The sequence below is a fragment of the Camelina sativa genome, chromosome 7, assembly GCF_000633955.1.
Source record: "Camelina sativa cultivar DH55 chromosome 7, Cs, whole genome shotgun sequence".
Classification (NCBI taxonomy): Eukaryota; Viridiplantae; Streptophyta; class Magnoliopsida; order Brassicales; family Brassicaceae; genus Camelina; species Camelina sativa.
In genome coordinates, this window is record NC_025691.1 from 2,172,940 (window position 1) to 2,200,701 (window position 27,762).

The window sequence follows — 27,762 nt, forward strand, 5'->3', positions numbered from 1 at the left end:
CCCCCCCCAAAAATACTAATAAACTAAGACAATTGATTTTGAAATTTAATTCTATTCGAAAATTTCTTACACTTACACTATAATTTGCAGATTTTTAATTTTAGTGAAATACCTTCAAAACTTCAATTAGATATTTTTTGTAATGGAAGTTGCCAACTACTTGTATAATACATACCAAAACTCTTATAAGATAGATAATCATGTCTATTTGTGCTTTAAAAAAAAAGTAGTTGATGTTGAAAATATTATTATCCATTAATTAGTATTAGATATGTCAAACAAATTATGACATTTTTCGAATTTGATCCAGAGAATAAAGTAAAATATGCCAAAAGTAAATATTGGCATTTTTATTTAAGTGATGAGATGTGGGCATGCAACTTACAAAGTTTTTTTTTTTTTTGTTTTTTTTTTGTTAAAGTCGGCTTTTTCATTAAAGGCCTAAATAGAAACGGAAATAGAGTTCATTAGGGAAGTTTTTGCTAACGCATTGGCTTCCATGTTTTCTTCTCGATAGACATATCGAAAATCACAAAAGAAAAAAGAAGAGGATAGAATCAGGATATCTTGGAGAATCATGTGGAGCTCCTTCTGTGGAGTCACCGATTTTATGGCTTCGATAAGTTGAGTTGAGTCAGAAGTTAGAGTGATTTTTGTGAAACCAAGCCTTGATGCATGTTTGAGTGCATGAAGAGCAGCCAGTCCTTCAGCCATTAGAGGTGATCTAACGTGATCTGCTTTGCTTGAATCTACAAGGTGGTAGTTCGATCTGCGATTGGAGAATACACATCCTAGTCCAGCTAGTTTCGATGTCCCATCCCACGCCGCATCTGACTTGCACAGTACTACGTCAGATTCCAGAGGTTTGAACACTTGCTTGGTTCGAATTGGTTGGGGGTCTGACGAGTTTATCTGTGCCACATGCCATTCCCGAGCTAAGGTAATTGCCTGAATAAGCGTTTCGCCTGGTGTCGCGTGTTTTTGTTTGAAAACTTGACTATTTCGTTTCGTCCAAATCTTCCACATAACCCAGGGATGAAGCGGCCCAGAGCCAATTCCAACCGGTGGTAGACAGATGCTGTGATGGAGACTTTCAAGATGTGCTCTGGTCGTGGTGAATTGATCTGGATCCATCGGGTCCTTGAAAGGCGTTAAGTACCATACCTGTCTCGCAAAGATGCAGGTGAAAAACAAGTGGTTAGTGGTTTTAATACCTCCACAAAAAGGGCAGCGAGCTTCCTGATTGATGTTTCTGCTTCTGAGTTGTTCTCCCACTGGTAATGCTCCTATCATCAATTTCCACATGAAGAACTTTATTTTTGGCGAGACCAATGCTTTCCAGATATGGGAGTTCCAATTGAAGTCTCTGTTTATGTCTTGTTGCAGAGATGAGTCTTGGTTCCTTGTTACACTTTCGTAGTACCCAGATTTGGCAGAGTATAGTCCTGAGTTTGTGGGGAGCCAAGCAAATTCATCATTTCCACCAAGCTTGCTAAGCTTGATCTCCAGGATCTGCTCCAGATAACTTGGCAGTGTTTGCAGGATTTTCTCTTTGTCCCAGTCCAAAGTGACAGGCGAGATTAGGTGAGAGATAGTAAGTTCTCGAGTCGTTTCTGTAGCTGGTCCCATTGGGGTGAGTGGAGAGGTAAGAGAGATCCATGGATCTTTCCAGAGATGGGTATTAGTCCCATTTCCAATTACCCTTCCCAACTGAGACTTGAACAGGTCCTTACCAATGCATATTCCTCTCCATCCATGTGATGTGTTTGCAGGAGCCACACTATCAAGGAAGGAGGTTGTATGGCAGTATTTTCCCAATATGACTTTTGCCAACAAACATTTTGGATTTGTTAGGATTCTCCAACTGATCTTTCCAAAAAGAGCGTCATTGAATTGTTGCAAGTCTCTGAACCCTAAGCCTCCTTCTCCTTTGGATTGTGTGAGTTTTTGCCAGAGACCCAACACATTTTCTTCTTTTCCATACTTGAGTCCCACCAAAATCGTGTAAGCACAAATTGGATTCTTTTGTACAGGGAGGAGGGGAGCTTGAAGCAGGTCATAGAGTATGTTGGCATTGCAGCCAATACTGATTTTAATAGTGTGGTCTTTCCCGCGGTGGATAGAAACCTTGAAGACCAGTTGTGGGCTCTATGTCTGATTCGATCCACTATTGCTGTGAAGATGTCTTTCTTTTTCCTGCCAAAAAGTTCAAGGAGCCTTAGATATTTTCCCAAACCTCCTTCCTTCTGGATCCCTAATTGTTCTTTGATGTTGTTTTTGATTTCAGGAGACATCTTTGCTGAGAAGGTGATGGCTGATTTTGATGCATTTATCATTTGGCCTAAAGCTTCTTCATATTTTCTCAAGATCTCAGTCAAATTGTAGCAGTTTTGTTGGTCAGCCTTGCAGAAGAACATTGTATCGTCAGCAAAGAGGAGGTGAGTGAGTCTTGGGCTGTTCTTTCCAACTTTGATCTCAGTAAGAGATTGATCCAATTGTGCTTTTTTGCAGAGACCCGTTAGAACTTCACTGCACAGAATAAACAAATATGGGGAGAGTGGGTCGCCTTGCCGGATTCCTCTCTAAGGATGGATCAGACCCTGCGCAGAACCATTCAGAAGGTAAGAGTAGCTCACTGTAGTTACACATTGTATAATCCAGTTTATCCAAGTTTGCTGGAAACCCAGTCTCTCTAGAACATCAGCTAGAAAACCCCATTATATTCTATCGTATGCTTTACTCATGTCAGTTTTAACTGCCATATAACATCTCTTTTTTGCTGTAGATGAGTGGAGGTAATGGAGTACCTCATGGGTGATGAGAAAATTATCAGATATTGCTCTTTGCGGCACAAAGGCAGATTGATTCTGCGACACAGTGCTATGGAGAATAGGTTGAAGTCTTTTGGTAAGGATCTTACCTATTATCTTGTAGTATACAGAGCATAACGCTATTGGCCTGTAATCTGACATCTTCTTTGGGCTTTGAATCTTTGGTATCAACCTAACATGTGTGTTGTTGATCCTTTGTGGTAGGACTCCTGTTGTGAAGAATTGTTGGATCTCTTGGGATAGTTGAGGGCCCACTGTTTGCCAATTGGATTGGAAGAAGCAAGCTGAGAAGCCATCAGGCCCAGAAGCCTTACCAGATGAATGGAGAAACAAGCTGCTTTTATCTCCTCTGGTGAAGGTAAGGCTATTAACATCTCATTCGTCTCATCTGAAATACAAGGGATAAGGGCATCTTTGACGGTGGAACTGTTTGTGTGGCCTGTTGTCGTAAAGAGATTTTGATAATAATCTGTGATGACTGTTAGGATCTGATCTTCTTCGTAGAAAGTTGTTGCATTATCATCTTCAATAACATAGAACTTATTCACAGCTTTTCTTCCTTTTGTAACTGAGTGGAAATAGCCAGTATTTTTATCCCCCAGTGTTAGCCATAGTTGTCTACTCCTTTGCTTCCAAAATTCTTCCTCTCCTTGTAGGCCTTTTTTAGCTTATCATTTATGAAAGCAATCGTGATAGTAGTGGAGGAGGGGTCTGCCATAGCTAGCTCTAGTTCTGACTTAGCTTCTTCGATTAGCTTTTGACTATTTTTGTGGTTTTCACTGGTCCAATGGATGATTGCATGTCATCATCTAGTTATCTTGTGCTCTATTATCTCATCCTTTTCCACTCTCCAGTGTTCTCTGATTAGTTGTGTCAATTCCTTGTTTCTTCTAAGTCTCATGTCGTGTCTAAAAAGACCTTTCTTCTTCTTTTTTCTCAGATCAAAATAGGTGATCAAAGGCCTATGGTCTGAAGCTTCAAATCTGAGGTATACAGCATGACCTGAGGGATAAGCTTCAGCCCAAGAGCTATTAGACATTGCTCTGTCTAGGCGGCAGTGTAGTAGATGGTCGTATCTTTGTCCTCTCCAAGACAGGAAGTTACCAGAGTGTTGGAGATCAAATAAGTCACATTCAGACATGAATGTTCTGAGATCGATAAAGGATCCTTCCGGTCTACTTGGTCCTCCCTGCTTTTCAGATGAGTCTATAATATCATTAAAGTCTCCTGTTAGGAACCATGGTTCATCTCTAGTTTGGCTCAGGGATGAAAGCTGATCCCAAACTGCCTTTTTCTTTGCTTTTTCAGGTTTTCCATATAGGAAGGTAGCATAAAAGGATCTTCCTTTCGTAGTAATGTATGTGTCAATGAAGTTGGGACAGGCCTGGAGGATTTCAATATCCACATGTTGTTTCCATAAGAGTACAAGTTCACTACTACCAGGGATATTTGGAGGTACCAACTTATTTGCTGAAAATCCAAGACATTGAAGTTTGTTGAGAACAAAGTCATCAGCATTCTTTGTCTCCATGAGGAAAATTATATCAGGAGATGACAGCTTTTGGATCTCCTTCAGTCTAAGAACTGTCATGGGGTTCCCCAAATCACAACAGTTCCAACTCAGAATTCTTAAGGAAGAGGTGGGGGTGGATTCTGAAAATCCACCTACTTCTTCACCATAGCAGGTATGATGATACTTTTTGGTGCTGGTTTACTAGAAGAGGGTCTACCTTCCTCGCTAAGTGCATTTGATCTCTGTTTTACAGGGGCAGTAGTGGTAGCAGGATAGGTCTCCTCACCCGTAGGATTAGATTTTTGTGGAGTGTTCTTCCTCTTTGGTGATTTTTGGATTAGAACTTTATTTCATTTACTTGATTTTGCACCCATAAGCTGAATAGCGTTCTTGTTCTAAGGTTTTGCCATCGGGGGCCTTCCCTTTTTCTTTTTTGCAGCCACTTGAGTAGGATCTTGTAACAGAGCTGGATGCACAGGTAGATCCTGACATTGCTTGCTTTGTTTTTCTGCAAAGGTAAGGTTCTGATTTGTTGTTGCTACTATGATCTTGTCTGCAGTTTCATTCGTTAGGCCCCTTGCCTCACCTTGAAGGACTCTGCGTTTTTAAGCAGCTTGTTCTGTTGGGTCGGCTCAGCTCGTGTATTGAATTGTGACTTCTCTGAGATCACTTAGGACTTCCTCTCTTGTGGGAATCGGAGGTGGAGGAGGAGGAGGGGTGACCTCAAAATCTGAGACTCTTTTTAGGGGAGGTCTCATAGGTCGAGATGTTTCAGAGTTATCCTGGGAGATAGCTCTAATGGTTCCTCTGGAGTTAGCCTTCTCTATCCATTGCAGGTTAGGCCATTGTCTCTCTCCGAATAGGGTGTGCTGTAGTTTATGTGTGAGCCTCTGTGAGATTGTTCAATTGATCTAGATGGAGTCTTTCCATTGTAATGGGGCCTTTGGAAATCAGTCCTCTCTCTTGGTGCAGGGTAGCTATTGTTTAGTCTGGTTCATGATATCTGGTCCCGAGATGCTCCATGGGATCTAGAGAGCTCCATGTGAGAGTGCCTTACTTGAGTTTCTCTGTAAGGGTTTTTCTCCTCCTTGTGAGTAGGGTAATTGTGGTGTGCTGAGGAGTGGAGATTTTGATGAGCAGGGGGACCACTTCTGATCGGAGCAGTTGTTGCCAGAACGGGGCAATCTTTCTTTTCGTGATTCAATCTGTTGCAATGAAGACAGTGGTTTTTGAGACCTCTATAGATCAGAGTCACAAGTGTCTCGCTCCCATCTCGAAATTCTACGATGGTTTCCTTGACTAGAGGTTGCAGCCCATCAATAATTATCCTCATCATGACGAATGTGGGAGTGATTTCATGCCCTACCATTTCTCCCAAGTCCTCTCCAATAGATGTAATCATCTCCAACTTCCAGAAGTGTTTTGGGTGACCTTTGAGTTCTCTCCAAAAAGGAATCTTGGAGGGGAAATTCGGATCTATGACTGGTTCCCATTTTTGAAGAATGAGCATCCAGTGGTCAAAATGAAATGGCCTGTCGTCGAGTACCTTCTGCAGGTCCTTTTCAAAATCGAATAGGAATTGAAAGCAGCCATTTCCTAGGTCTGACCCAATAGCCTTTTCTCTTAAGTTCCATCTTTTTGGAAGGAACAGAATGAGAGGCCAGATTGTTTGATGTGTAGTGTTTGTGAGTCTTCCCATCAGAGTAAGTGAGTTTGCCTCAATGAGGTCCACATTATCCATATCTGGGGCTCTGACTCTTCTGCGAACAGGTGGGTCATAATCACTCTGTTTTCCTTTGCCTTTTAGGTGGTATGGAATCTTTCTGTCCATTTTAGAGCTAAAAGTTCTTCACACAGAGGTGAGAGGGTTCTTCACACAGAGATGAGAGGGTTCTTGTCTTAAAGACTGAGGTTTTTTGCCTAAAACGGATCCATATACGGTTCTTCACACTAAGGTGAGAGGGTTCAAACTTATTTAGTATGGGAGACTTAAATAAGAGAAGGAAGAGATTACCACATCGAAAGCTTGTACTTCAGGTGGGTTTAGGGCATGGTGGAGCATGGCTAACTTCATCTTTACTTTGTCCTTTTGACCCACTCTTGTAGATAAAGCTTTCCGATTCTGCGTGGAGTGCTTAGATAAGGTGGGTATTGTTGTGAGGGACGTCTTCTACACCGGACTCACCGAGATATCGGCAAGAAGTCGGCCAAAATTTGCCGGAAAGTTGTCTTTAAAAGGTTTAATTTACTAGAATAAGAAACTAAAAGTGGTTGAAATCTATTTTTTTTTTTTAAAGTTTTGCTTCTTGTAGCTTTTTTAAAAAGTTTTGCTTCTTGTAGCTGTCTAGGAAAATGTCCCAGCTACAAAATATTTAGTTACAATATGTGTGTGTTATAAGACAAAATTTTAACGGAAAGAAAACAGAATAGAAAAATCATGATGTGTATATGAGAGCGTTTGCAGCTTACAAAGTTACAAAGTTATATTTTGCATAATTCTGAACTCCCCAACTTCTTCATCAGGTTCGTCCGTAAAGCAACTCACTTACAAGTTACAAGTTACAAGTCCTTTTCGTATATTACAATAACAATAAAAATAGAGGAACAAGGGATAGCATTATTAAAATCGAGATGATGATAACAACAATTTTGTTAACTACTTGTAATAATTACAAAAGCAAATCGTCTCCTGATTGATGTTGATACTAATGATTTTAAATATAAGTTTATACTGTATTTTTTAGCAAGCTTACACGCATTATAGATGTTTTAATTAATGAAATAATTGATTGTGGGTCTTCGATAAATAAAATAATCCATGTTAAATTAGCATCTAGTAGTATTACATCATCATCCATTGGACACTTAACAAACTAGTATATATAGTTTATAGTTTATATATATGTTTACCGTCCATGATTGAAACGCGTTAACTAGTATTAAACTACTAATTGATAAAAGAAAGCAAACAAAAAAATCTAAATACAAATGCTTCATTTCATTCCAAATTGACGTAACGTTTTGTTTTTTCTTACCGGAAAATTCATCCATCCATTTTATTAGATAAAATACGTTTAGACGTTAAAAGTTGTTCCAGATCAATACAACGTAGTTTCGAGAATTGTTTATAACATTCACGACAGCTATAAGATCAACCGTACCACTTTGTTTTAACAGTTCACACAAAGTGACTCATGTGAAGCCTAACCTAACCTCTTTGCTTGTTGCACTACCATCCGTAAAGCTTCATTAATTAGTTCAGTCTCAGTTTCCCATTGGACTTATATTATTGGATTGATAGCTAATGCTGATGATCCTTTTATAACTCGACCACCATTCTTTACTATGAAGAAGAGACCATCCAATTCTTTCTTACCGATCTGCAGAAACATAGATCCATCCACAAAAGTATATATATATAGGGATATTTGACTCTTGAGGTAACTTATAGAGAATGGTTTTGAAATCGTGTATATTCATCATAAAAGTTTGAGAATTGAAAAGAACATAACTCTGTCTGAACTCGATTAATTTTATTATAAAAATATAATTTTTCAGTTCCATCCCTTTTTTGACCCCTAAAACCAAAACATCTCAACCTCTTATTACACTTTCGACCTTTTCCATTACGTCATCATCCATTATATGCTTTGTTTTACTTTTTTCCTTAAATGTACGTAATAAAACACTACTAAACAATACTTACAAGTAGAAAAACGAAACTGCTTTAAAAAAAAAAAAAAAAGTAAAAAAACTTGATACTTTGCTATAACATAATCACTAGTCATACAAATCGGTTTAAAAAATACTGTTATAATAAAATAAGAAATATCTTTATATCTAATTAACACAATCCAATATTAGTAAATTTAAAGTCGTAAATCTATTGAATAGAAGTTTAAAAAAAAAAAACCTTTAAGTTGAATAATTCTCATCAAAACTACTACAAGTCCTTTTGTCCTTGATATGATTAGTCTAGTCATTAGATTGAGACATTGAGTTTATAATAATATATCATATAGATTCTGAATTACAATAGAAATTGATCAAAAGTTAACAGCCAACGAAAGAAAGAGAAAGAATCTATATATATATATATATATATGATTAATAAAAATTAAGATTCGATAACAAATGTAAAATAAAAATTCAAAAGAGAATAATGTTTGTAAAAAAAGCAACAATTTTATAAAAATAAAATAAAAATTCTGTAAAATGAAAGGAGAAAAAAAAAAAAAAAACAAGAACCCGAATCGATGCACAGGGTTTTTCTCAGCCTCTCTTTCTCTCTCTCTCTCTCTCTCTCTCTCTCTATCTCTCTCTCTCTCTTCTTCTCCCTTCTCTTTGTCCAGGTTTCGCCCATTCTCTCCTCTCTCTCTTCTTTGGTTTCATATGTATTGATTGGGCACAGTTACGTTTTTTCTGAAACTCGATTCGTGTTTTATTATCTGATCGGGTTTCCGATTTTTTGTGTCCACTGTGTTTCTTAATCTAACGCGAATCTGATTGGAGATTTTTTTTTCTTTTTTTTTTTTTGGTTTGCTGACGATTGATGTATTTGTTTCATTTCTAGGGTTTGTTGTTGTTGATTTCTCTTATGCCCATGGTCATGAGCTAAAAGGGGGAAGGCTTCCAGGATCTTACGCTGATCAGAAACTTTTGTTAGATTTTTTGGAAATGTTGAGAAGACCCTTTTGGTTCTTTTGATTTTTGTCGTCCCTATCATTTTTGGAGATATCTGGAAGAAAGAGAAGCTTATAAATCTCTGTGTTGCGTTGCGTCTGCTTTTAGAAAGAATATGAGATTTCAAGGAATGGGTTTTTATTTTTGCTCTTGAGTAGATTTTTTTTTTTTGTTTAGTAGTCTTCTTCTTGGAAAGAATGGAGAAAGAAGGTGTGTGTGATAATAACATCAAGTTAAGTGATCAGATGTACCCTGAAACCATTGCTTCATCTCAGAAACACGAAGGAGGTGAGGGGAGTAATGTGGTTTTTTCGAGAGAAGCTCCTTTGATAGGAAAAGATCCAGCTGGGACTAATTCAGGAGAATGCTGTGGTTGTAGTGCAAAGAAGCTAAATTTCAAAGGGAACGATGATCTCGTTGAGGTTGAAAATATTGGGCAGCAGAAAAAGCTTAATAGGCAAGAGAGGATCGAGTTGGGTCGACTTTTTCAAGGCGCTGTTACCTCGTTGGATTGGGACGTTGCTGAGAGATTGATTCAGTTGGCTGATCCACAAACTTTGAATGATTTGCTCTGTGTTGGTCTTGATTCTGTTTGGTTCTTGAGTACAAAGCCTGAGTTTCAGGGGATCACCGGATTGATTAAGAAGATCATTTGTCATGGTGCTCATGACTTTACTAGAGCTACTCTTAGGACTTCCTTTCTCGCTTCATGTGTCTCTGCTTGCCAGAGCCGGACGATGAGTCTCGCTGATACAGTAACTGTTATGGCTCAAAGGTACATATGCCATTCTTTAATTTCTCATAAGTGTTACTTTAAATCAAATTAGGGTGCTTAGACTGACTGGCTGTTTCTATGATTCCCTGATTCCTTTTTTTCTCCACTCACGGTTTTATTTGTGGTCACAGATATTTTCCTTGTTATAGTGATTGGTTTACATCTGCAAGTAGTCGTTTGTGCTAAATTATAAGTTCATCAAATGACGCTGCTAAATCTTTGTAGGCCTTGATACTGCTATATTTCATAGACATAAGATTCTTGGTTAGTAAAACATTAAATCAGTTATTTTAACATTCATGGAATATTATCCTTTAATTGTTAATGGCTTCTTTCCTGTAGTTAGCTACTTAGCTTATGATGTGCACTTTTGTATGAGGTTTTCCACAGAGATGAGTTGTAAACTTGTTGTCTATAGTTCCATTTTCATCTGCCTGCTGTTTTTTCTATCGTTGGTCACAATAGGGCGAGGTATTTTTTGATGAATGACGTCAATAATAATGTGTGAAATTTAAGGTCGAGTTCATATTTCATTTGTACATAATAATATATAGGTTGCATGAGCGTCTCCAAGAGTGCAATGGGGATGAGATTCTGAAAGCAGAGGCTGGTGCCAAAGTTCAGAAGTTCACTGAATGGGCTCTCAAATGTATAGGTTTCCACTCCCGATGCCAGGGAGCAAAGGATAGGGTTAGCCAAAATTCGGCTGCGGAACTACAGCTTTCTGCTNAGACTGACTGGCTGTTTCTATGATTCCCTGATTCCTTTTTTTCTCCACTCACGGTTTTATTTGTGGTCACAGATATTTTCCTTGTTATAGTGATTGGTTTACATCTGCAAGTAGTCGTTTGTGCTAAATTATAAGTTCATCAAATGACGCTGCTAAATCTTTGTAGGCCTTGATACTGCTATATTTCATAGACATAAGATTCTTGGTTAGTAAAACATTAAATCAGTTATTTTAACATTCATGGAATATTATCCTTTAATTGTTAATGGCTTCTTTCCTGTAGTTAGCTACTTAGCTTATGATGTGCACTTTTGTATGAGGTTTTCCACAGAGATGAGTTGTAAACTTGTTGTCTATAGTTCCATTTTCATCTGCCTGCTGTTTTTTCTATCGTTGGTCACAATAGGGCGAGGTATTTTTTGATGAATGACGTCAATAATAATGTGTGAAATTTAAGGTCGAGTTCATATTTCATTTGTACATAATAATATATAGGTTGCATGAGCGTCTCCAAGAGTGCAATGGGGATGAGATTCTGAAAGCAGAGGCTGGTGCCAAAGTTCAGAAGTTCACTGAATGGGCTCTCAAATGTATAGGTTTCCACTCCCGATGCCAGGGAGCAAAGGATAGGGTTAGCCAAAATTCGGCTGCGGAACTACAGCTTTCTGCTTTCAAGATGTTCTTAGATCTAGCAGGAAACCATCTCTCAGGAAGAGACTTCACCGAGGCCTTTGATGCAGCTTGTTTCCCGCTCACTCTGTTCTCAAATTCGTTTGATCCTGGTTGGGCATCTGGAATGTCAGCTACTGTCATACAGGGACTGCTCGGTATGCTAGTTGAAGGTGGGGCAGATAATGTGAATCAATGTTTCCTTGAAGCTTCACGTTTTGGTAGTACAGAACTTGTCCGTGTCTTGTTGCAGGTAAGCTTATATTCTTTTGATCGCTTTTAGACTTTAAGAAGGTCTCTTTTTGTTCTCATATCTTGCATTTCTCGGTTCAGATTGCTCAAAGGAACAGCTTAGATGTTGATGTGGACTTAGCACTTGGTTTTGCCTCGCATTATTGTAAAATCGGTACAATGAAGTGTCTGGTGGAAGAAGGTAATGCCATTGCCTTCTTGGGTCCCTTGATGAGAGCAGCAGAGAGAGGTTGCATGCAAGTTGTTCAATGGTTTGTGAATAGAGGTTGCCGTGACATGGAGCTTTGCTTGGCTCTAACAGCCGCCACTTCAAGTTGCCAAGTGGAGGTCGCTGCTTATCTCCTCCCTCGTGTTCCACCACCTGTCCTTACCGCCCTCAGCATCGAAATCCTCAAAGCAGCTGGAGAAAGAAGCGGAGGGTCTCTCCAAGGAGTAGAGTTTCTCCTCAAATCAGACTTCTTAGGAGATTCCGCGGCTACATATTCAGTCGCAGACAGCATTGCGAGGGCATCAGAGGACGAATCCGTCCCTTCAGATCTAAAGTCATTTCTCAAAGAACACTGGTCGGAAACAGCTTTTGAGAAAGGAATGAGAGAAAGCCATGAAAATTTCATGAATTTCATGAGAGTTTTGAAAAAAGGGGAGTCCGCGATATCCTTGAGGGATCTTCCTGCACCGCTAAGAGTAGCGATTGCCTACATGCCGCTGTACAGAGAGTGCGTGAAGGCGGATGGGGGATTACTGTCTCAGAGGCTAAGAGGACAGCTTGTGGAAGCAGTGAGACAGCTTCAAGGTTGTGCTGTTGCAGTTGTGGAAGTAAGCGAGACTCATCACCTTATGTCGGTTTTGGAGCATCACCTTACCGCCATTTTTGGTTGAAACAAAATGGACTCTGCTTTTTGGTGCTTCAAATAAAAAATGGAAAAGAAAATAAAATTTACTATATTAACGGATATGGGATTCGGGTTTGAGAATTGAGATGATGATCATGTGAGAGTGAGTGAAGGGTTTCTTTTCTTGTATAATTTTGCTACTTAATCATTTGTCTATTTCCCCATTCTCTCCCTTTTTATTTTGCATTGTTCCTTTTTTTTCTAAATATATATTAAATATAATATAATAATTTAATGTAATATTTAACTTTCGATCACAAAAATGAGCAATTTTTGCCTTTTTTTTTTTTTTTGTTTGCAATTTCATTAGAATTACAAATCTTAAGTATTACTTTAAAGTTACTTTGAACGGAACAAAACCGAAATAAACTTTGGTACTTGTTGTAATTTTTAATTGGCTTTTTACGTGTAATATAATTCTGAATCAGTTTAGTACAGGGGAAAGCTATGATTATGGTTTAATTAAGAAGGGGCCCTAAATAGATTAATTAAAAGTATATAATATAAATAAGATGAATTTACATAAAATGGCAAGTTACATCTCCTCTATGACTAGTAGCATTATTAGGATTAGAATGAGAAGAAGGCATGAAGGCAAGAACAAGGAGCAAAACCATAATCCCGATGGGAACCAAAAGCAGCATAAACGGAGGGGGAGGTAACGGCGGCAAAACTAACGGAAGGATTAACAGAGACGCCGTGAGACACACCAACAGAAACAGAGACTCTAAGCTGAAGTAGCTCGCCGGGATCATCAACCTTTTGTGCGACGAGAAGCTCCGCCGTAACTCTTGCTTGCTTTTCTCCGGCGAACTTCGAAAGCTCACGTTTTGGCGGCGGTTGTTTCTTCCGACGTCCATCGCTAGGTTGTTTAAACAACGTTCTTTGATGTTTATGATATCTTTCTGTAAGTTTGAGATATCGCGAATCATCTATCTAACGAGACTTTTTGGTTGGCTCTGATTTACAAAGATCTGATCTTTTTGTTGTTGTCTGGTTAACCAATGCAGCTTGATCGGTAACGAATCAGAGACAAATCAAGCCTCAGAGAATGCAGACAAATTCCGAGTTAACTCTAAAAGATTCAGAGATTTAAAAAGAAGAAGCTTTGAGCTGAAGGTGAAGATTGGAATTTGGGTAAAGAACCAAAAGCTGTATAGAGAAATGGTCGAGTTTTGATACAAAGACACAAAATCGAATAAACTCTGTTTTTTTTTTTTTTGGTTTAAGCTGTTTAGTTTTTATCCAATCAAAACAAAGTTTGGTTTTTGGTGTTGAATCTTATAGAGAAGTAGTAGCTAAGTAGGCAAATGAGGAAGACAAGTAGTAGTAGTAGCTTATGAAAGAATAGAGAATATATAATGAAAACAAACTTTGGGGGGATATTAATAAAGGAAGAGATGGAGGAGAGGATCAGAGAAGAATCAGAAGATATGGGGAGGAGGGTTCAGTGAATTTAGGGATTTTTCTGATTTGGTTAGACAAGAGGACACGTTTTTTTTTTATATTAACTATTAAGAGTAGAGGGGTGGGCTGACAAAATTGTGAGAAGCAAGTTGCTCAATTTAGAAGATTTGAATTTTAGTTAAAAAAAAAAATATTTCGTGTGGCATAGTCTTCCACCACAATCACAAGGTTCTTCTCCCCTGGACTACCTTTTCTTCTTCTCTCTGCTTTGTTTTAGTATAAGATAATGACGTAACCTCCAATCCCCTCTGAAGAAAGGCTCTTCTGAGCTGACATGGAAGTTATAAGTAGGTTTTGAATAAACCGCAGTTAAACTAGTGTGTTATTGTCGAAAACTACTAGTTGTAATTTTTTTTTTTATATCTTTCCTAGTGTTTTGAGAAATCTTCTAGGAAAGTTATTTTGAATCACCGGGATGCTTAGTTGATTTTATATAATAGAAGTAATTTTTATGAAGTTTGAATTTTTTTTTGTGTTAATTAAAAATAACTGATGGGACGAGGAGAGTATTTTAGTTATCGTACCTACCAATAATTTTGTCGATGTTTATGGATCGATCAGGACCCCATAGTGTTCTTCTTCTCTGAGGCATTTCATATGGGTGATTGTGTGTGCTCTAGCATGTTGCGCCAATATTTATATATATATATATATATATATATATATATATGCTTTATATTTTCAGTTCTCATATTTTGTATATATTAAGCAAAATTTATAGCTAGGAATGACAACGCGCTGTGCATGTCAAGTCTGTTGGGACTCAAGTACATGTATGTTCCATAAGCGGTCTAAGGCATATGAATGTACACTGAGGGCTTAAAAGTTTGCTTAAGTATTGATTAAACTTAGCTTAAGTGATCGATCGTAGTAAGACTCTCTTCTTCGTTATGTTCTCTCTTGTTCGCGACTTCGCGCCATCTTTTTTTTTTTGTAAGGGTTTGATAGTGATCAACATGTGCAATTGAGAAATTACTAATCAGGGAAACACTTATTTCCTTTTTAATCTTTATTTAAAATATACATGGTTCAATGAACTGAGCAGCATAGGACAGGCTCATGAGAAAAACGTCTAGTGCTTTTTTTTGTTATCTGGCCTTTGGATATATAAAAGCCGAGTAGTAGTTTGGGAAATTGATAGATTACCAAATACTCCGTACTACATTAGCACTAGACACTAGTTATCGACATTAAATTCAATTAATTTGTGTAACATTACTTTAATTAGGTCAAATTAAAAATGCACGAATACATCTTTAAATTAAATATTAAACTCTTTGACGTGTACCAAATATTTTTTTTGCATGATGACATAGCCTAAATTAAGAAATTAAAGTTTGAACTATGAAGTGTTTATATCGAAAGATCCGCCATAGTTTCCAGACCTACTATTGATACGAAAAGATCGTATATTTAGGGATGTGAACATGGTGGATCTCCGATCTCCTCGATCGTTGACCGAAAAAAGGAAAGCAAATGGACCCTCTCTACGCATAAACCACACTATTAAACTATTAATATTCTTCGACATTACAAATCAGCTAATTACTTTCGTGTAATCAAATGGTGGAAAGTGAAGATGTAGATGTGTGTATATATGGCAACCCATATGCATGATTATTGCCTTGAATACCGCAAACCTTTTAGATTGGATGTCCAGTGGATCTGCTACAAAGTTCATTCAATAAAAAAACTTTTAGTTTGTCATATATTCCCTCTTGTCTTTTTAATAACTCAGTCCTGTTTTAATGAATAAAGAATTACGATTCCTACTTCTATTTCTATACTGTATTTATACAATTGTTTTCTAAATAGTAAATATCCATACCTAAAGATCAACTAGCTAGCACATGAATACATTTATAGAGCAATATGTAGCTTAAGCGTGTGTAGTTTGAAATTGAGGTGAAAAATAAATGAAATTAAGTTGTAGTTTGAAATGGATTTTCCATGTATATCAAATTAATGTACTTCTAAATAACTAAGTTCTATAAAGATATAATAAAGTTTTACAAATAAAGAACCATTTAGTTTAGACAGACACACTACAAAAAAAAAAGATGGTATTACATCATTTATATTATATTTTTGCATCAGATTTAAATGATACAAAAATAATTTACATCACTTTAATGAATAATTTATTTTTGGTTGATGCAAATAGTTCGCATCGGTTGAGACAAATATTTGTATCGATTATTGTAATCGAAGTTATTATGTATCAATTGCAAAAAATGATACTAATTTTGCATCAGTTAATATAAATGATTTTAATATTTGTTTCGGTTATAGTAAGTGATGCTAAATATTTATGTCAATTTTAAATAGCTGATGTTAAGACAATATCAGTTTTAATAAATGATTCAAATAATAATATATTTTACAATTAAAATTTTAAATCAAATCAAATATGAATAATCGATAAATTTAGTGTTAATTTTTAGAAATAATTATAATAGTTTTGCTATTTTCAATAATCATTAATTATAAATAAAATAATATAAAAATCATAAATTTCATAGAAACATGAATACATTGTTCAGAATTAAAAAACAAATTCCAAAATCATAAACACTTTTGTTCCTAATTCACCATAGCCTTTGAATCTCATGCTGAAAATCCTTTAAATCTTTTCATCAACGGTGAATTACAGAGACATATGTCTCTATAATCTCCATCACGCCTGCTCAGCTCCTTCTAGGTCTCATAATCCTAGAAATATTAATTGACATCATAGAAAAATGTTTTTATCTTTCTCACGGTCTCTGTCACCATCCTTCATCATCTTGATATCAAAAGTTGTAGTAAATGGAACCACTGTGACCTTAGCTTGAGGATTGTACACCGTTGACATTTTTTTTGCGATGACTTCTACGATCTTCTTCACCAGTTACAAAAACGTAGACATGAACGATTGGCGCTCTAGGGACGGTGGCATGGTTCGTTCTTCTCAGTGCGCTTGGATGGCATATGAAAGGGCAAATTACTATAAAGTTAATAATGTATTAATAAGGTATATTGATAAAAGAAAGAAGATGAGGAAGAAGAAAAAGAAGATAAAAGAAGAAGTTATATTAAAAAGAATTTTAAGAAACTGTTAAATAATACAAAGTAAGCGTAGATTTTTAGAGAATTTTAGATAAGTTAGGATTCACATAATAGTGGGGAAAATGAATATTCTGTTTTCAACAATATCTTAAATCATTGTATAATGAAGGAAAGAAACAAAAAACTGACGCCCATTTTAAAAAAAAAATGAAAAGAAAAGAGACTTTTTTTTTGGTTCCTCAACTAAAAAAAAGTGATGTGAAGTCATTAAAAAAGCTGATGCTAAACTACCAGTTTTATAGAAAGTTAAGAACCGATACAGTTTTTTTTATGTAATTAGTATAATTTAATCAGCATCACTTTTTAGTGATGTAAATCATATATCATTTTCTTTAGTGATGTTAATATAAATTAATAAACATATCAATGATTTAAGTGATGTAAATTTTTATATTTGCATCAATATGTAAAATTGATACAAATTAATTTAGTTTTGCATCAATTTTAATCAATTGATGCCACACATAATCGGTTATTGCAACTGATGTTACGTTTTAATTTTTGTATCAATTATAAATAAATAATTTAGTATAGTATCATTTAGTTTAATGATTCAATTTAAGTGATTTAACTTAAGCTGTTTTTTGTAGTGACATGTATGTAGTTTTCGACAGTCCATATGCATATAGACATATGTTTTGGTCTAATTCTTTGACACTTAAAGTACAATAATCTCAATAACAAGGTCCATATGCTCAGAATCAATCAACACATTGTCGACTCATTTTTTTTTTTTTAATATCTTATGTTGGTCAGCTTTTTAAAGATGGAAATAATAATAATAATAATACTCTTCCATTAATTATATATACTTTATAGTTATATTAAGTATAATTTTGTTGATATATATGAGGAGAAAGGCGATGAGACATTGAGGATCGAACGGCACACGTAAGTGTAACTTTACGTGGCTCTCTTTTGCCTTTGATACAATGCATTATAAATTTATAATCTCTCTAAGAGTCGTCGACGACCAAACCAACTTGCCTAATTGATATTCCTCGTACTCTTTAGTCCCCATCTTCTGTTTGCTTTTTTTTTAAAAAAAACGAAATTACACATTGCTATATTTTGTTCTTGTTAAAAATATTAATCCTAATTAGTTTAAAACTAAATATATATCGTCTCTCTCCGACAATCATCCCTAATTAATAGCTCCGGAGCATTTATGTACGTGGTTGGTCTAATAGAGAGAGATTGGTCGTTTTCATGAGTGATGTTATCATGAAATTATATTTTGCTATCCAAAATTTTGGAGTATGATTAGGTTCAGAGAATCATAGGAAAGAAAAATAGGGTGACAAAGACAAGAAGAATAAACATACTTTTATGGGTTTAACTTTTTATTTTATCGAACTTTAATTAATTAAGAATCACAGATTGAAAGGGAAATTATGAGAAAAGAAAACATGTATCTGCTTCTCAGAGGTCACTGGGTTCATTGCATTTAACCTAATATATCAATTTTATGGTACAAATTCAATTAATTAGAGTCATGGTCACGGTCATGTCTAGCTAGATTTCAACAAAAACAATGTTTACGTACATTTTCTTTTTCAGAACGAGTTTTAAAAGTTGATTACATGACCAGTTTAATTTGAAAGTGAAAATCCAGTTTGTATATTAAGCAAACATAGAGAAAACCCGGTTTAGATCATTAATTAAAAGAGAAATTACCGGTTTTCACTTTTAGCTACCCTCCGGTGTAGGTTGAAACACCACAACCTTAACCAGAGGCTTTGGATCTGACGTAATGGTTAAAATATAGTATGTGTTTGGCTTTTAGTTCTAGAACCTTAACAAGAGGTTTAACCAGAGGCTTAACCAGAAGCTTAACCAGAGGCTTTTAATCCAATCATCCTTATAGTTGATTTTTAACTACATAATAATGTGGAAGCGTTGATTTTTTTTCTCCAACCAAGCGGTATATTTTGCACTATAATAGTGTGATTCCTTTTGTTGTACAGTACACTATTATATATAGTGTTTTTCTGTAGCGACAACAAACACTAAAATATTATATTATTTTTTATTTTCAAATGTTATTCTATTTTAAAATAGCTTAATTATAGTAGATTAAATATAATTTGTATTGTTTTTTAAGAATCTAGTTAAGTTTATAATTAAAATAATATATCAAAATAGTTTTGTAGTTTTTTTTGGTGAAAGAGAGGGGATAAATCCCTTTAGTTTTATTAAAAAGTAACTATAGAATTACATCCCAACTTGACGAGGAAACGCAGTTCCATTCGCATCCTCCTAAACATTGAAAACATAATAAAAAATTTAAATAATAAAGAAAATCTTTAGTTAAGTAATATAATAGTTGAAAATAATATTTTTAGTATAATATCTGCTGATCAATTGGTGACAGTTTGACTTGTGGAAAGGTTGTTAAAGGGTGAGGACCAGAGTTCGAGGAACGCCTGACGCACCAATAACCTATTGGTGGATTGGGATATCCACAATGATGAGTTAGAATCGATGTTCTGCAGAGCCAGCTTGGGGTCTGTTAAGACGACTAGCGGGAGACTAGCAGGGTCCATGGACGGTCTATTGGGACAGCTAGCATTAGACTAGTGGGGTCCGTGGGATGGATTGTCATATAAAATTACACCAAATACAGTGTTATTTCAGCACTAAAATTGTGTTGGGGTGGAAGATGTCCTAAGTTGAAACCACAATGCGCAATATGGTCATTGTCAGCGCAAAAGGCTCATGTATACTTTCATGTTCTTGATTCACCTTCATATTGTAGTATCGTTCAATGTGTTTCATTATTATTGCTATGTTATTTGTTAATTTGTGAAGAAAAAATTACTTTTCAATCAATATTACTATGAGTATATACTATGAATACATATCTAGAGATCCAACTGGAAACACACAAAAACCAAGGAAATGTTAGCCTCCAAATAGAACAAAATTGATTATCTTGACGTTTCTGCCATTGTGAACTACCATTTTTGCCCGTATAAAGTTTCCATATATACAGATCTTCAAATGGTTTGGGATGACAAAACCTTTTACGAAACAAAATACTTAGAGGTATAAGACCAAGATCCTCCGACTTCTCCTATCCCTCTGCTTGCTTCCGTTTTCAATCTCTCCTTTCTCTCAGTCTTCCCCGACAATGGGTGAACAAGTAAGTTCTTTTTTCTATTGATTGATTTGGTCATTTAGAGACAATATGTTTTATGGAGTAAGGAAATCTTCTTTTTCCTTTGATACCAATTTTTTTTTGTTTCTTGCACAGTACCGTATGCTTATTGGTGCAGTGACTTCTAAGCATGTCGCCAAGGCTCTGAAAGTCTCTACCAAAACACAAAGACATTATTGGTAAGATCCACTATCTTTTGGTATTGGAGAGAGAAACTTTTAAGCACTTTGTTTATTTATTTTCCTTTTTTTTTCCTTTTTTTTTCCTTACATATGCTTATTGCTTAGTGCCGGAGCACCGTGAGAATTCTTTTATTTTGTATCGCGATAGTGCTGAAACTTAGGCTGTGATTGAGAACAACTAGAAGCAGATTTTAATGCTTTTTTTTTTTTTGTAAAAACTGCATTTTTCATATCAGTAGTTTTTATATAAGTTGCGTTTTCTTTAACAAAAAAAAATAAATGCGGTTTTACCTAAAGGATTTAGCCTTGTACAGCCTTTCCAAATAGGTGCACTATTTACCGTGCGGTTTTAAAAAAAAAAACGCCAAAATATATATTTCTTAGATTTTTAATATACTAATAATTAGATATTTTTTATCCAAATAATACACAGGCAAAGAAAAAATAAGTTCTGTTTTCTCTATCCTATTCAAGTAATTTTTTAGAATGCATTAAAAAAATATGTAGTAATATATAGTAGTAATTTTAGTAGTATATATGCATTGCATATATAACCATTAATAAATCCAATCTTTCTAATAACAAATAGATTTTTTTGAAACTTTTAATATAATAACAAATGGATTTGTCATGGTCATACATAGCTAAAAGTTGATTACGTAACCAGTTTAATTTAAAAGTGAAAATCCAGTTTGTATATTAAGGAAACACTAGATTTTAACCCGCGGTACACCACATGCATATAATTTCATTATTATTTATATTTTATATTGTATTTGTTTGTTAAATATTGGATGTTTTCCAAATAGAGGAAAAACTAAATTTTCCGACCGTTTGTGCGGCTATAAGTTTATATTAATTTTCTAACCTGCAATATATTTCATGACCATTTGTTTGCTATATTTGTTTTGTTTAGTGTTTGAGATTCTATTTTGATTTTTAATTATTATAACAAATAATAAGGGATTCAAATACATGGTAAGTCATTTATACGCTATGATTAAGTCACATTTTTCCTAATGATTTAATAATTTTACACAATCTTAATTAAATCAACTTATTTTTTATATGTCAAATATTATAATGTTAATAATGTTGACAAATAATAAAATAAAAATTTAATCCGTATTAGCATAAATTTAATGATATTTTATTGATTCCAACATGTCTTCTTTATAACCCTATATAACCATATTATAAAGTATTTTAATAAATTTTAATTTTACATATTCGTAATATTTTAAAATTTTATTAAGTGTATATATATTAAATATAATATTTAAATAACTGTGAATCAAAGTTATCTTAAGTTAAGAATCATAGCTCATAAGATTTTTGGAAAACAAAATAGGAATCATATTGTTATTTTCTTTGTTTGCAAAAGATTTAGAGATATAAATATCTATAATACACAATAGAATGTGTTGTTAAATATATTTCTGTTTCCATATTAATTATGTTGTGTTTTTAGTTGGAATGATCTGTAAACTATTCAGGAAATAAAATCTGAAATAATGCTATTTTTGGAAAAAAATTAGTGATTTACTTTGTAAATAAGTTTTTAAATAAGTACAAATAGAAAAGTAGAACCCAAAATGTACTTAAGAAAATATAGATCAAATCCAGTTTTATCAATAAATTAAAGAGAAAGTCCGGTTTTGATCATTAATTAAATGAGAATTTACCGGTTTTCCTTTTATCAACCTTTCCCGGTTTAGGTTGAAACACCACAACCTTCACCAGAGGGTTTGGATCTGACGTAATGGCGGCGAACATGTCTAAAACCCTAGAATCGTACCGTTCGGCGTTCGCCGGTCGAGTTTTTTTTCAAACAAAGGTTTGAACTTTAAACTTTGATCTCGTCCCTCGGGAGCAAACTCGGACCAATTGTAAATCTTGATTCGTATAGAGAATGGCGGCGAATGGGTACCGTCTCTAAACTTGTTACATTCTTTGTCGACATTGGTTTTGATCTTTAAAGTTCTCATTTTTTTTTCTTGTTCTGGGATTTGATCACAGGCTAATGGCGGCGTCCAATGTGTTTCTCCATCGTCCTGAGAATCGCAATTTCTCGTTTTCCTCTAGAACGAGTCAAACGGCTCTGATCGGTGTTAAAGGCCGTGTTACTTTCATGGGCAATGTGAAACGCTGTTTTCCTGTGGTTTTGTCAATGGCAAAGACGGAGACTTCCGTGCAAGCCGTTGAGCCCGTTTCGCCTGGTTACGGCATATCCATCATGGTATCTGGTTATTTCACATACACTCTTGAGTTGTGATTGTGATGTCCCGGATAGAAAGTTATTGCCTTTTGTTAGAATTAGCGAATCTTTTCAGGTCAAGTTACAGTTTTTTGAAGCGAGTATGATCTTTGTGAGAGTGTTAATTGTAGGATCAAGCTAAGCCATTTGTTCTCTCTCTCTTTTTGTGCCTTAGGTGAATGGATGCAGTGGCAAAATGGGGAAAGCTGTCATCAAGGCGGCAGATTCTGCAGGAGTGAAGATTGTTCCTACATCATTTGGTTCTGCTGAAGAGGCTGGCCAGACAGTTGAGGTCTGTGGAAAGGAGATTCTTGTTCATGGTCCTACTGAAAGAGAGAAGGTTCTGTCTTCGGTGTTTGAGAAGTATCCTGAACTTATTGTTGTGGATTACACAATTCCCTCTGCAGTAAATGGTACACTCCTGTATCTTAGAAACTTCATTTTTTAACATTATCTTTCACTCGTAAGTGAACCTGATTAATGTGAATGTTTACAACACCATCTGATTTTTAGAAACTGTTTATCTGCATTAGTTGATTTCAAAGGTTGTTTTTTTGTTTTGTTTTGCAAAATGTAGATAACGCAGAGCTGTATGGCAAAGTAGGAGTTCCCTTCGTTATGGGTACAACTGGAGGAGACAGGACAAGATTGTATAAAACTGTCGAGGAATCAAATATTTATGCTGTGATCTCCCCACAGATGGGGAAACAGGTGCTTACTTAGTAGTCAATGTGTCATAAAAAGCTATAAATTATGTATATCAACTCCCACCCTTTGACCCATAATATCTATTCTTTCTCCACTAGGTTGTTGCGTTTCTTGCAGCCATGGAGATCATGTCTGAGCAGTTTCCTGGTGCATTTGCTGGTTATTCCTTAGAGGTACTTCTTTTACTTTGAGATATTCATTTGATTTGAATTTATAGGTTGCAATACGGCTGATTGGCTGTAATCTCTATAGGTGATGGAGTCTCATCAAGCCAGCAAATTGGATGCATCTGGTACTGCAAAAGCTGTTATTTCTTGCTTTCAGAAATTGGGTGTGTCTTACGACATGGACCAGGTGTTTTTTTTTTATCGTACTTCGTTTTTCTAAATTTATCATTCTCTTGGTAAAATCATCACCATTAAGACCATTTTGCTTACTTTTGAAATCAGATACAATTAATTCGAGATCCTAAGCAACAGATGGAGGAGGTGGGTGTTCCCGAGGAGCATATCTCGGGTCATGCTTTCCATCTCTATCACTTGACATCACCAGATAAAACGTACTTGCAAGACTGAAGACATTCATTGTCTCTCTCTCTCTTTTACTACTTCTCCATGTGCTTGGAAACTAAAAACAATCCTTTTCTTTTGCAGTGTGTCCTTTGAGTTCCAGCACAATGTTTGCGGAAGATCAATATATGCTGAGGGTACTGTCGATGCTGTGCTTTTCCTTGCGAAAAAGGTTAGACAGCTTCTTCTTCGAAACTGTTTCAAACGAATCAATGAACCTCTTAATATGTAAATCTGCTAAAAACACATTTTCATGAATTGCAGATCCGGTCTAAAGCAGAGAAGCGGATCTATAACATGATCGATGTCTTGAGAGAGGGAAACATGCGTTGAAACTACCAGAGTTGTTCAACCAAGGCTTACCAGAGCAAAACTCAGCTGTGAATTTTGTTGTTTAGCTTTCAGAAACTACTAGAGTTGTTCAACTAGTTATTGTTAGTTTTACTTTGCGCCTGCATTGTATTTTCTGTTGACAACCTTTAATTATATCTTGTCTTTCGATCTTTAAAAAGACTTAGATAAAATTGGAAGTGTATAGCCCAAAATTTATCAAGGTGACTTTTTTTTATGTTTTGAGGCAGCAAATCTAATGCAGGGATCGTGAATCACGACAAAATCTGCTGAGTATCTCAAGGGTTGAGGCATAATCACCGGTAGTTGGACAGTATCGAGCAGTGTGAGTAAGAGAATCTGATCCCTGTTTTGGCTTACGTAGATAAAAACTGGAATCTTTAGGTCGAAACTAGAACAATGTGTTAAGAATTATCCGCAAGTGTAGTAGTACAGGTTCCTAGCTCCCGTGGTTAAGTTTCTTCGTGGGCTCGATGTGTATAAGAGCAAGACTTAGGTTTATGTCTGGATGAAAGTAACTTGAGATTCTAAGGTTTAAGCTCCAACCTCCAAGGCACGAATGGTTAGCTCTTAAGTTGCTAATTTGGTAAGTATCAGTGTGAGTCCTAGGGGCATTGTTCCAAAGGGTGACTCAGTATCTTTATTCTTTACCTTTTGAGGATGAGAGTTGGAACTATGATCGAACCTCTTGTAGATGATCGCATTGTAGCTAGGATGTTAGAGAAACGTTCATACGCATGATTTAGAAGAGGTTGCGAAACTAAATATAGAGATGTCAGTTTTTAACATCAAAGGAGAATCAAAACTCCAGAAGCTACAGGGCAAGGGAATTAGAAAGTTCCTTAAATTATTGGTTTCTTAACTGCAGCGATCAAAGATTTGAGGAATGGTTACACACCGCGACATTATCGATCTAGAAACCGATGGTCCAAGATTTGATTTGATGGGAAGTTAGATATATGCCTGGTGGCAAATTAGTCTCTGATAACTGATGAGGAAGAAGATGAAGTTATCTACAGACGTGTGGCAATGATTTCTTTACTATTCGGATTATATATTAGAATTTTCGATAATTTGTTGTTTGTTCTTTGCATCGAAAAGGTAAGAGTAATATTTCAAGAACATTTTTAGGCATTGATTAATCGATCCATAGAACAAGTTTAGAGTTATTCATTTGTTTTTACTTTGTATGTTTCCATTAAGAAAAGGGTTTATTCCAAAGCATATGCTTAAGAATATCCAAAGAATATTCTTGTCTGGAATCATGTTCTTGTCAATGTCTGTACTTCTACAATCCCAAAACTTGTTTTTATACATCTTTTAACTTCCATGAACATTACAGGGTTTTTTTTCTTTTCTCTTTTGCAACCCTTGAATGTATTTGTTGATTGACATCTATGCATATCGGTCATCCTCGTGTTGATCGATTCGTTAAGATGACCATCAACAAACGCTTTCGTGGTTTTGCATCGCCTCTTGATGATGTTTTTAGCGTCTTTGTGACCATTTTCTCTAGTCAAAGCAGCCCAGGAAGTAGTTTGCATCACCTAGAACATTGAAAAGCTTCTTAGGGATTTCTTTCTAAGTTTGTAACTTCTCTGACATGGTTTTGTTCTTTTTTTTTTTTTTGCAGTCGTCTATGGTCTAGTATTTGCAGTCGTCACATATTTAATTTGAAGAGGAATCCCAAAATCTCTGAAGCTCACTGGATTAAAAAACTGTTAAGCCGCAGGGTTTCTATATCTTGAAATTCAAAGCAAGACTAGAATTGAATTTTGAGAATATCAGTTTATGGGTTTTTGTGTGTAGAAAGATGTATGATATCTGTAAAGAAAATAGACAAGTGTGTTAAAATGACAGTCAGTACTTATAGTCGATCTAAGATAGTTACATACATCGAAGCTGTTGTGGTTGTGGAGAGATGGGACCAAAAAGTCAACGAAACAAGTCTTAAGTTGTTATGGTTTAGCTACTTCTTTGATCATTTGATGTATGTATAGTTGTTGACTTTCATAGCATTTATTTGTGCTCTGGTTCCACTAGATTCCTTATTTCTAGAAAGAAACACATAAAGGTTGTTTTCGTGGTTTATAAAAAGATCAGATTCAGAATAATTCCTAAAACTGTTTGGCATTTTAGCATTAAATCATCAAAATCGATTAGAGTTTATCTTCGGGACCATTAGGACTATGACTATTGACTAGCTAGGTCGAGTGGCCCCATTATCACCCCCTTATATCGGTCGAGTTGTGTATTACGTCAACTCTTGGGAAGCTCTATTTTGGATGCTTCTATACCCAAAGGACAACAACATCTCTATTTTCTCACTTCAATACGTACTTAAGCGATATCATAGTTAGTCAAAATTAAACAACATAAAATAATAATACTCGTATCTTTTCAATAAGAACGTCAAAAGTTAGCCATCTTTAAATTTTAAACTAAAAAAAAGATTTATATTTCGTTAGTGAACACGTTCTTTACGCAAGTCTCAAACTAACACCGTGTACAGCGCATCGTCAACTGTACACTATTAGGTGAAGACTTTTGGAAACATAGTAAAAATATTATATTTTGATAACGCACTGCTAAAGTTTTCTTCGTTTTTTTCGGTATAGAGCCACAAATTAATGTAAATGTGAAACTAAACCCCAAAACTTTACACATCAATATCGGAATATCACCCCGAAGTACAAAATTTACATTCTTTCCCCCGACGACTTCAGACTTTCACCCATCATGACACAAAACAAGATCATGCAAATAAACCTTTTTTTTTGTTTTATTTAATTCTTTGGATGGATAAATTATTCACCTGAGACACAAGAGAACAATCTATGGCTTCTATTCCTCACAAGCTGTCCTCGCCGTGACGGAGAACAACCGATATCTCCGCCACCGTCTGCGCCAGATCTTCTTCCTTCCCGACAAGACATCGAAGAGAAATCTCCGACCGACCAACCACGGCGGTGACGACTTTGTTGAACACCAACGTTATTCATCTCTATATGGTCAAAAGACGACGAAGGTCGAGATACAACGGAGTGATCAGGTTTAGCGGCGAAAGGGAAATGGTCGTAGTCGTCGTAGGAATCTTTAGTCGTGCCGGTTGAGGAAGAGAGACACTCGTAACGCCGGCGAGTCATGTTTTTCTTCATAGCCTTAAACGCCATTGGAATCAAACCATCCATTGGTTCCTTTCTTCTTTTTGTTGCTCTCTCGTTTCTTTCTTTCTGTTGTTATGTTTTTTTTGTGTGTGCCTGTGTGTGTGTATATATGTATGATTGTTGAAGAAAGAACAATAGTAAAAAGGCAAAACAAGAAGAAGAGAGGAAGGAAGGGGTTTTATATGTGTTGTGTGTGTGGAGGTTGGGGACTCGGAAGGTTTATTGGGTTGGGTAGTGGTTTGGTAAATTACTCAATACATACCCTCCATCAATTTTTATTTGTCTATCTTTCTTTTCCCTTTTTATACTTTACAAATGGTTGTTGACAAAAAAAAAAAAAACAATGGTTTCTCAAATTTCTTTTATTTTCTGTTAACTATATAAAGTCTATAACTAAAGTATATTTGTTGAATTTATATTTTTATGGGATTTCACTGTTTTTAGTGT

At 35.6% G+C, this 27,762-nt stretch overlaps 5 protein-coding genes across 5 annotated transcripts; 2 read left to right on the forward strand and 3 right to left on the reverse strand.

The window, feature by feature from the left end:
* On the reverse strand, positions 442–1,629 carry LOC104704198. The gene has a single exon (XM_010420323.1). The coding sequence runs from the start codon at positions 1,627–1,629 to the stop codon at positions 442–444; it is 1,188 nt and encodes a 395-aa protein (XP_010418625.1).
* LOC104699922 (ankyrin repeat protein SKIP35-like) lies at positions 8,594–12,586 on the forward strand. Its single transcript, XM_010415319.2, has 4 exons — positions 8,594–8,696; positions 8,918–9,802; positions 11,028–11,454; positions 11,535–12,586. Exons 2-4 carry the CDS (start codon positions 9,225–9,227, stop codon positions 12,330–12,332), a joined length of 1,803 nt encoding a protein of 600 aa, XP_010413621.1. The 5' UTR covers positions 8,594–8,696; positions 8,918–9,224; the 3' UTR covers positions 12,333–12,586.
* LOC104699923 (protein AUXIN-REGULATED GENE INVOLVED IN ORGAN SIZE-like) lies at positions 12,827–13,886 on the reverse strand. Its single transcript, XM_010415320.2, has one exon. The coding sequence runs from the start codon at positions 13,276–13,278 to the stop codon at positions 12,865–12,867; it is 414 nt and encodes a 137-aa protein (XP_010413622.1). The 5' UTR covers positions 13,279–13,886; the 3' UTR covers positions 12,827–12,864.
* LOC104699924 (4-hydroxy-tetrahydrodipicolinate reductase 2, chloroplastic-like) lies at positions 19,750–24,327 on the forward strand. Its single transcript, XM_010415321.2, has 11 exons — positions 19,750–20,066; positions 20,178–20,260; positions 21,982–22,189; positions 22,283–22,502; positions 22,696–22,933; positions 23,098–23,231; positions 23,327–23,401; positions 23,481–23,582; positions 23,678–23,787; positions 23,882–23,969; positions 24,062–24,327. The coding sequence occupies exons 3-11, from the start codon at positions 22,176–22,178 to the stop codon at positions 24,128–24,130; spliced, it is 1,050 nt and encodes a 349-aa protein (XP_010413623.1). The 5' UTR covers positions 19,750–20,066; positions 20,178–20,260; positions 21,982–22,175; the 3' UTR covers positions 24,131–24,327.
* Positions 26,735–27,417, reverse strand: LOC104699925. The gene has a single exon (XM_010415322.1). It carries the CDS (start codon positions 27,337–27,339, stop codon positions 26,956–26,958), a length of 384 nt encoding a protein of 127 aa, XP_010413624.1. The 5' UTR covers positions 27,340–27,417; the 3' UTR covers positions 26,735–26,955.

Excerpts from the sequence above, each read along its gene's own strand:
- LOC104704198 (XM_010420323.1), bottom strand. The coding sequence starts at position 1,629 with ATGGGACCAGCTACAGAAACGACTCGAGAACTTACTATCTCTCACCTA.
- LOC104699922 (XM_010415319.2), top strand. The coding sequence starts at position 9,225 with ATGGAGAAAGAAGGTGTGTGTGATAATAACATCAAGTTAAGTGATCAG. Across the intron at positions 9,803-11,027 it reads GTAACTGTTATGGCTCAAAG|GTTGCATGAGCGTCTCCAAG; the intron begins GTACATATGCCA and ends AATAATATATAG. Across the intron at positions 11,455-11,534 it reads TTGTCCGTGTCTTGTTGCAG|ATTGCTCAAAGGAACAGCTT; the intron begins GTAAGCTTATAT and ends TTCTCGGTTCAG.
- LOC104699923 (XM_010415320.2), bottom strand. The coding sequence starts at position 13,278 with ATGATTCGCGATATCTCAAACTTACAGAAAGATATCATAAACATCAAA.
- LOC104699924 (XM_010415321.2), top strand. Across the intron at positions 22,934-23,097 it reads AATTCCCTCTGCAGTAAATG|ATAACGCAGAGCTGTATGGC; the intron begins GTACACTCCTGT and ends TGCAAAATGTAG. Across the intron at positions 23,788-23,881 it reads TTGACATCACCAGATAAAAC|TGTGTCCTTTGAGTTCCAGC; the intron begins GTACTTGCAAGA and ends TTTCTTTTGCAG.
- LOC104699925 (XM_010415322.1), bottom strand. The coding sequence starts at position 27,339 with ATGGATGGTTTGATTCCAATGGCGTTTAAGGCTATGAAGAAAAACATG.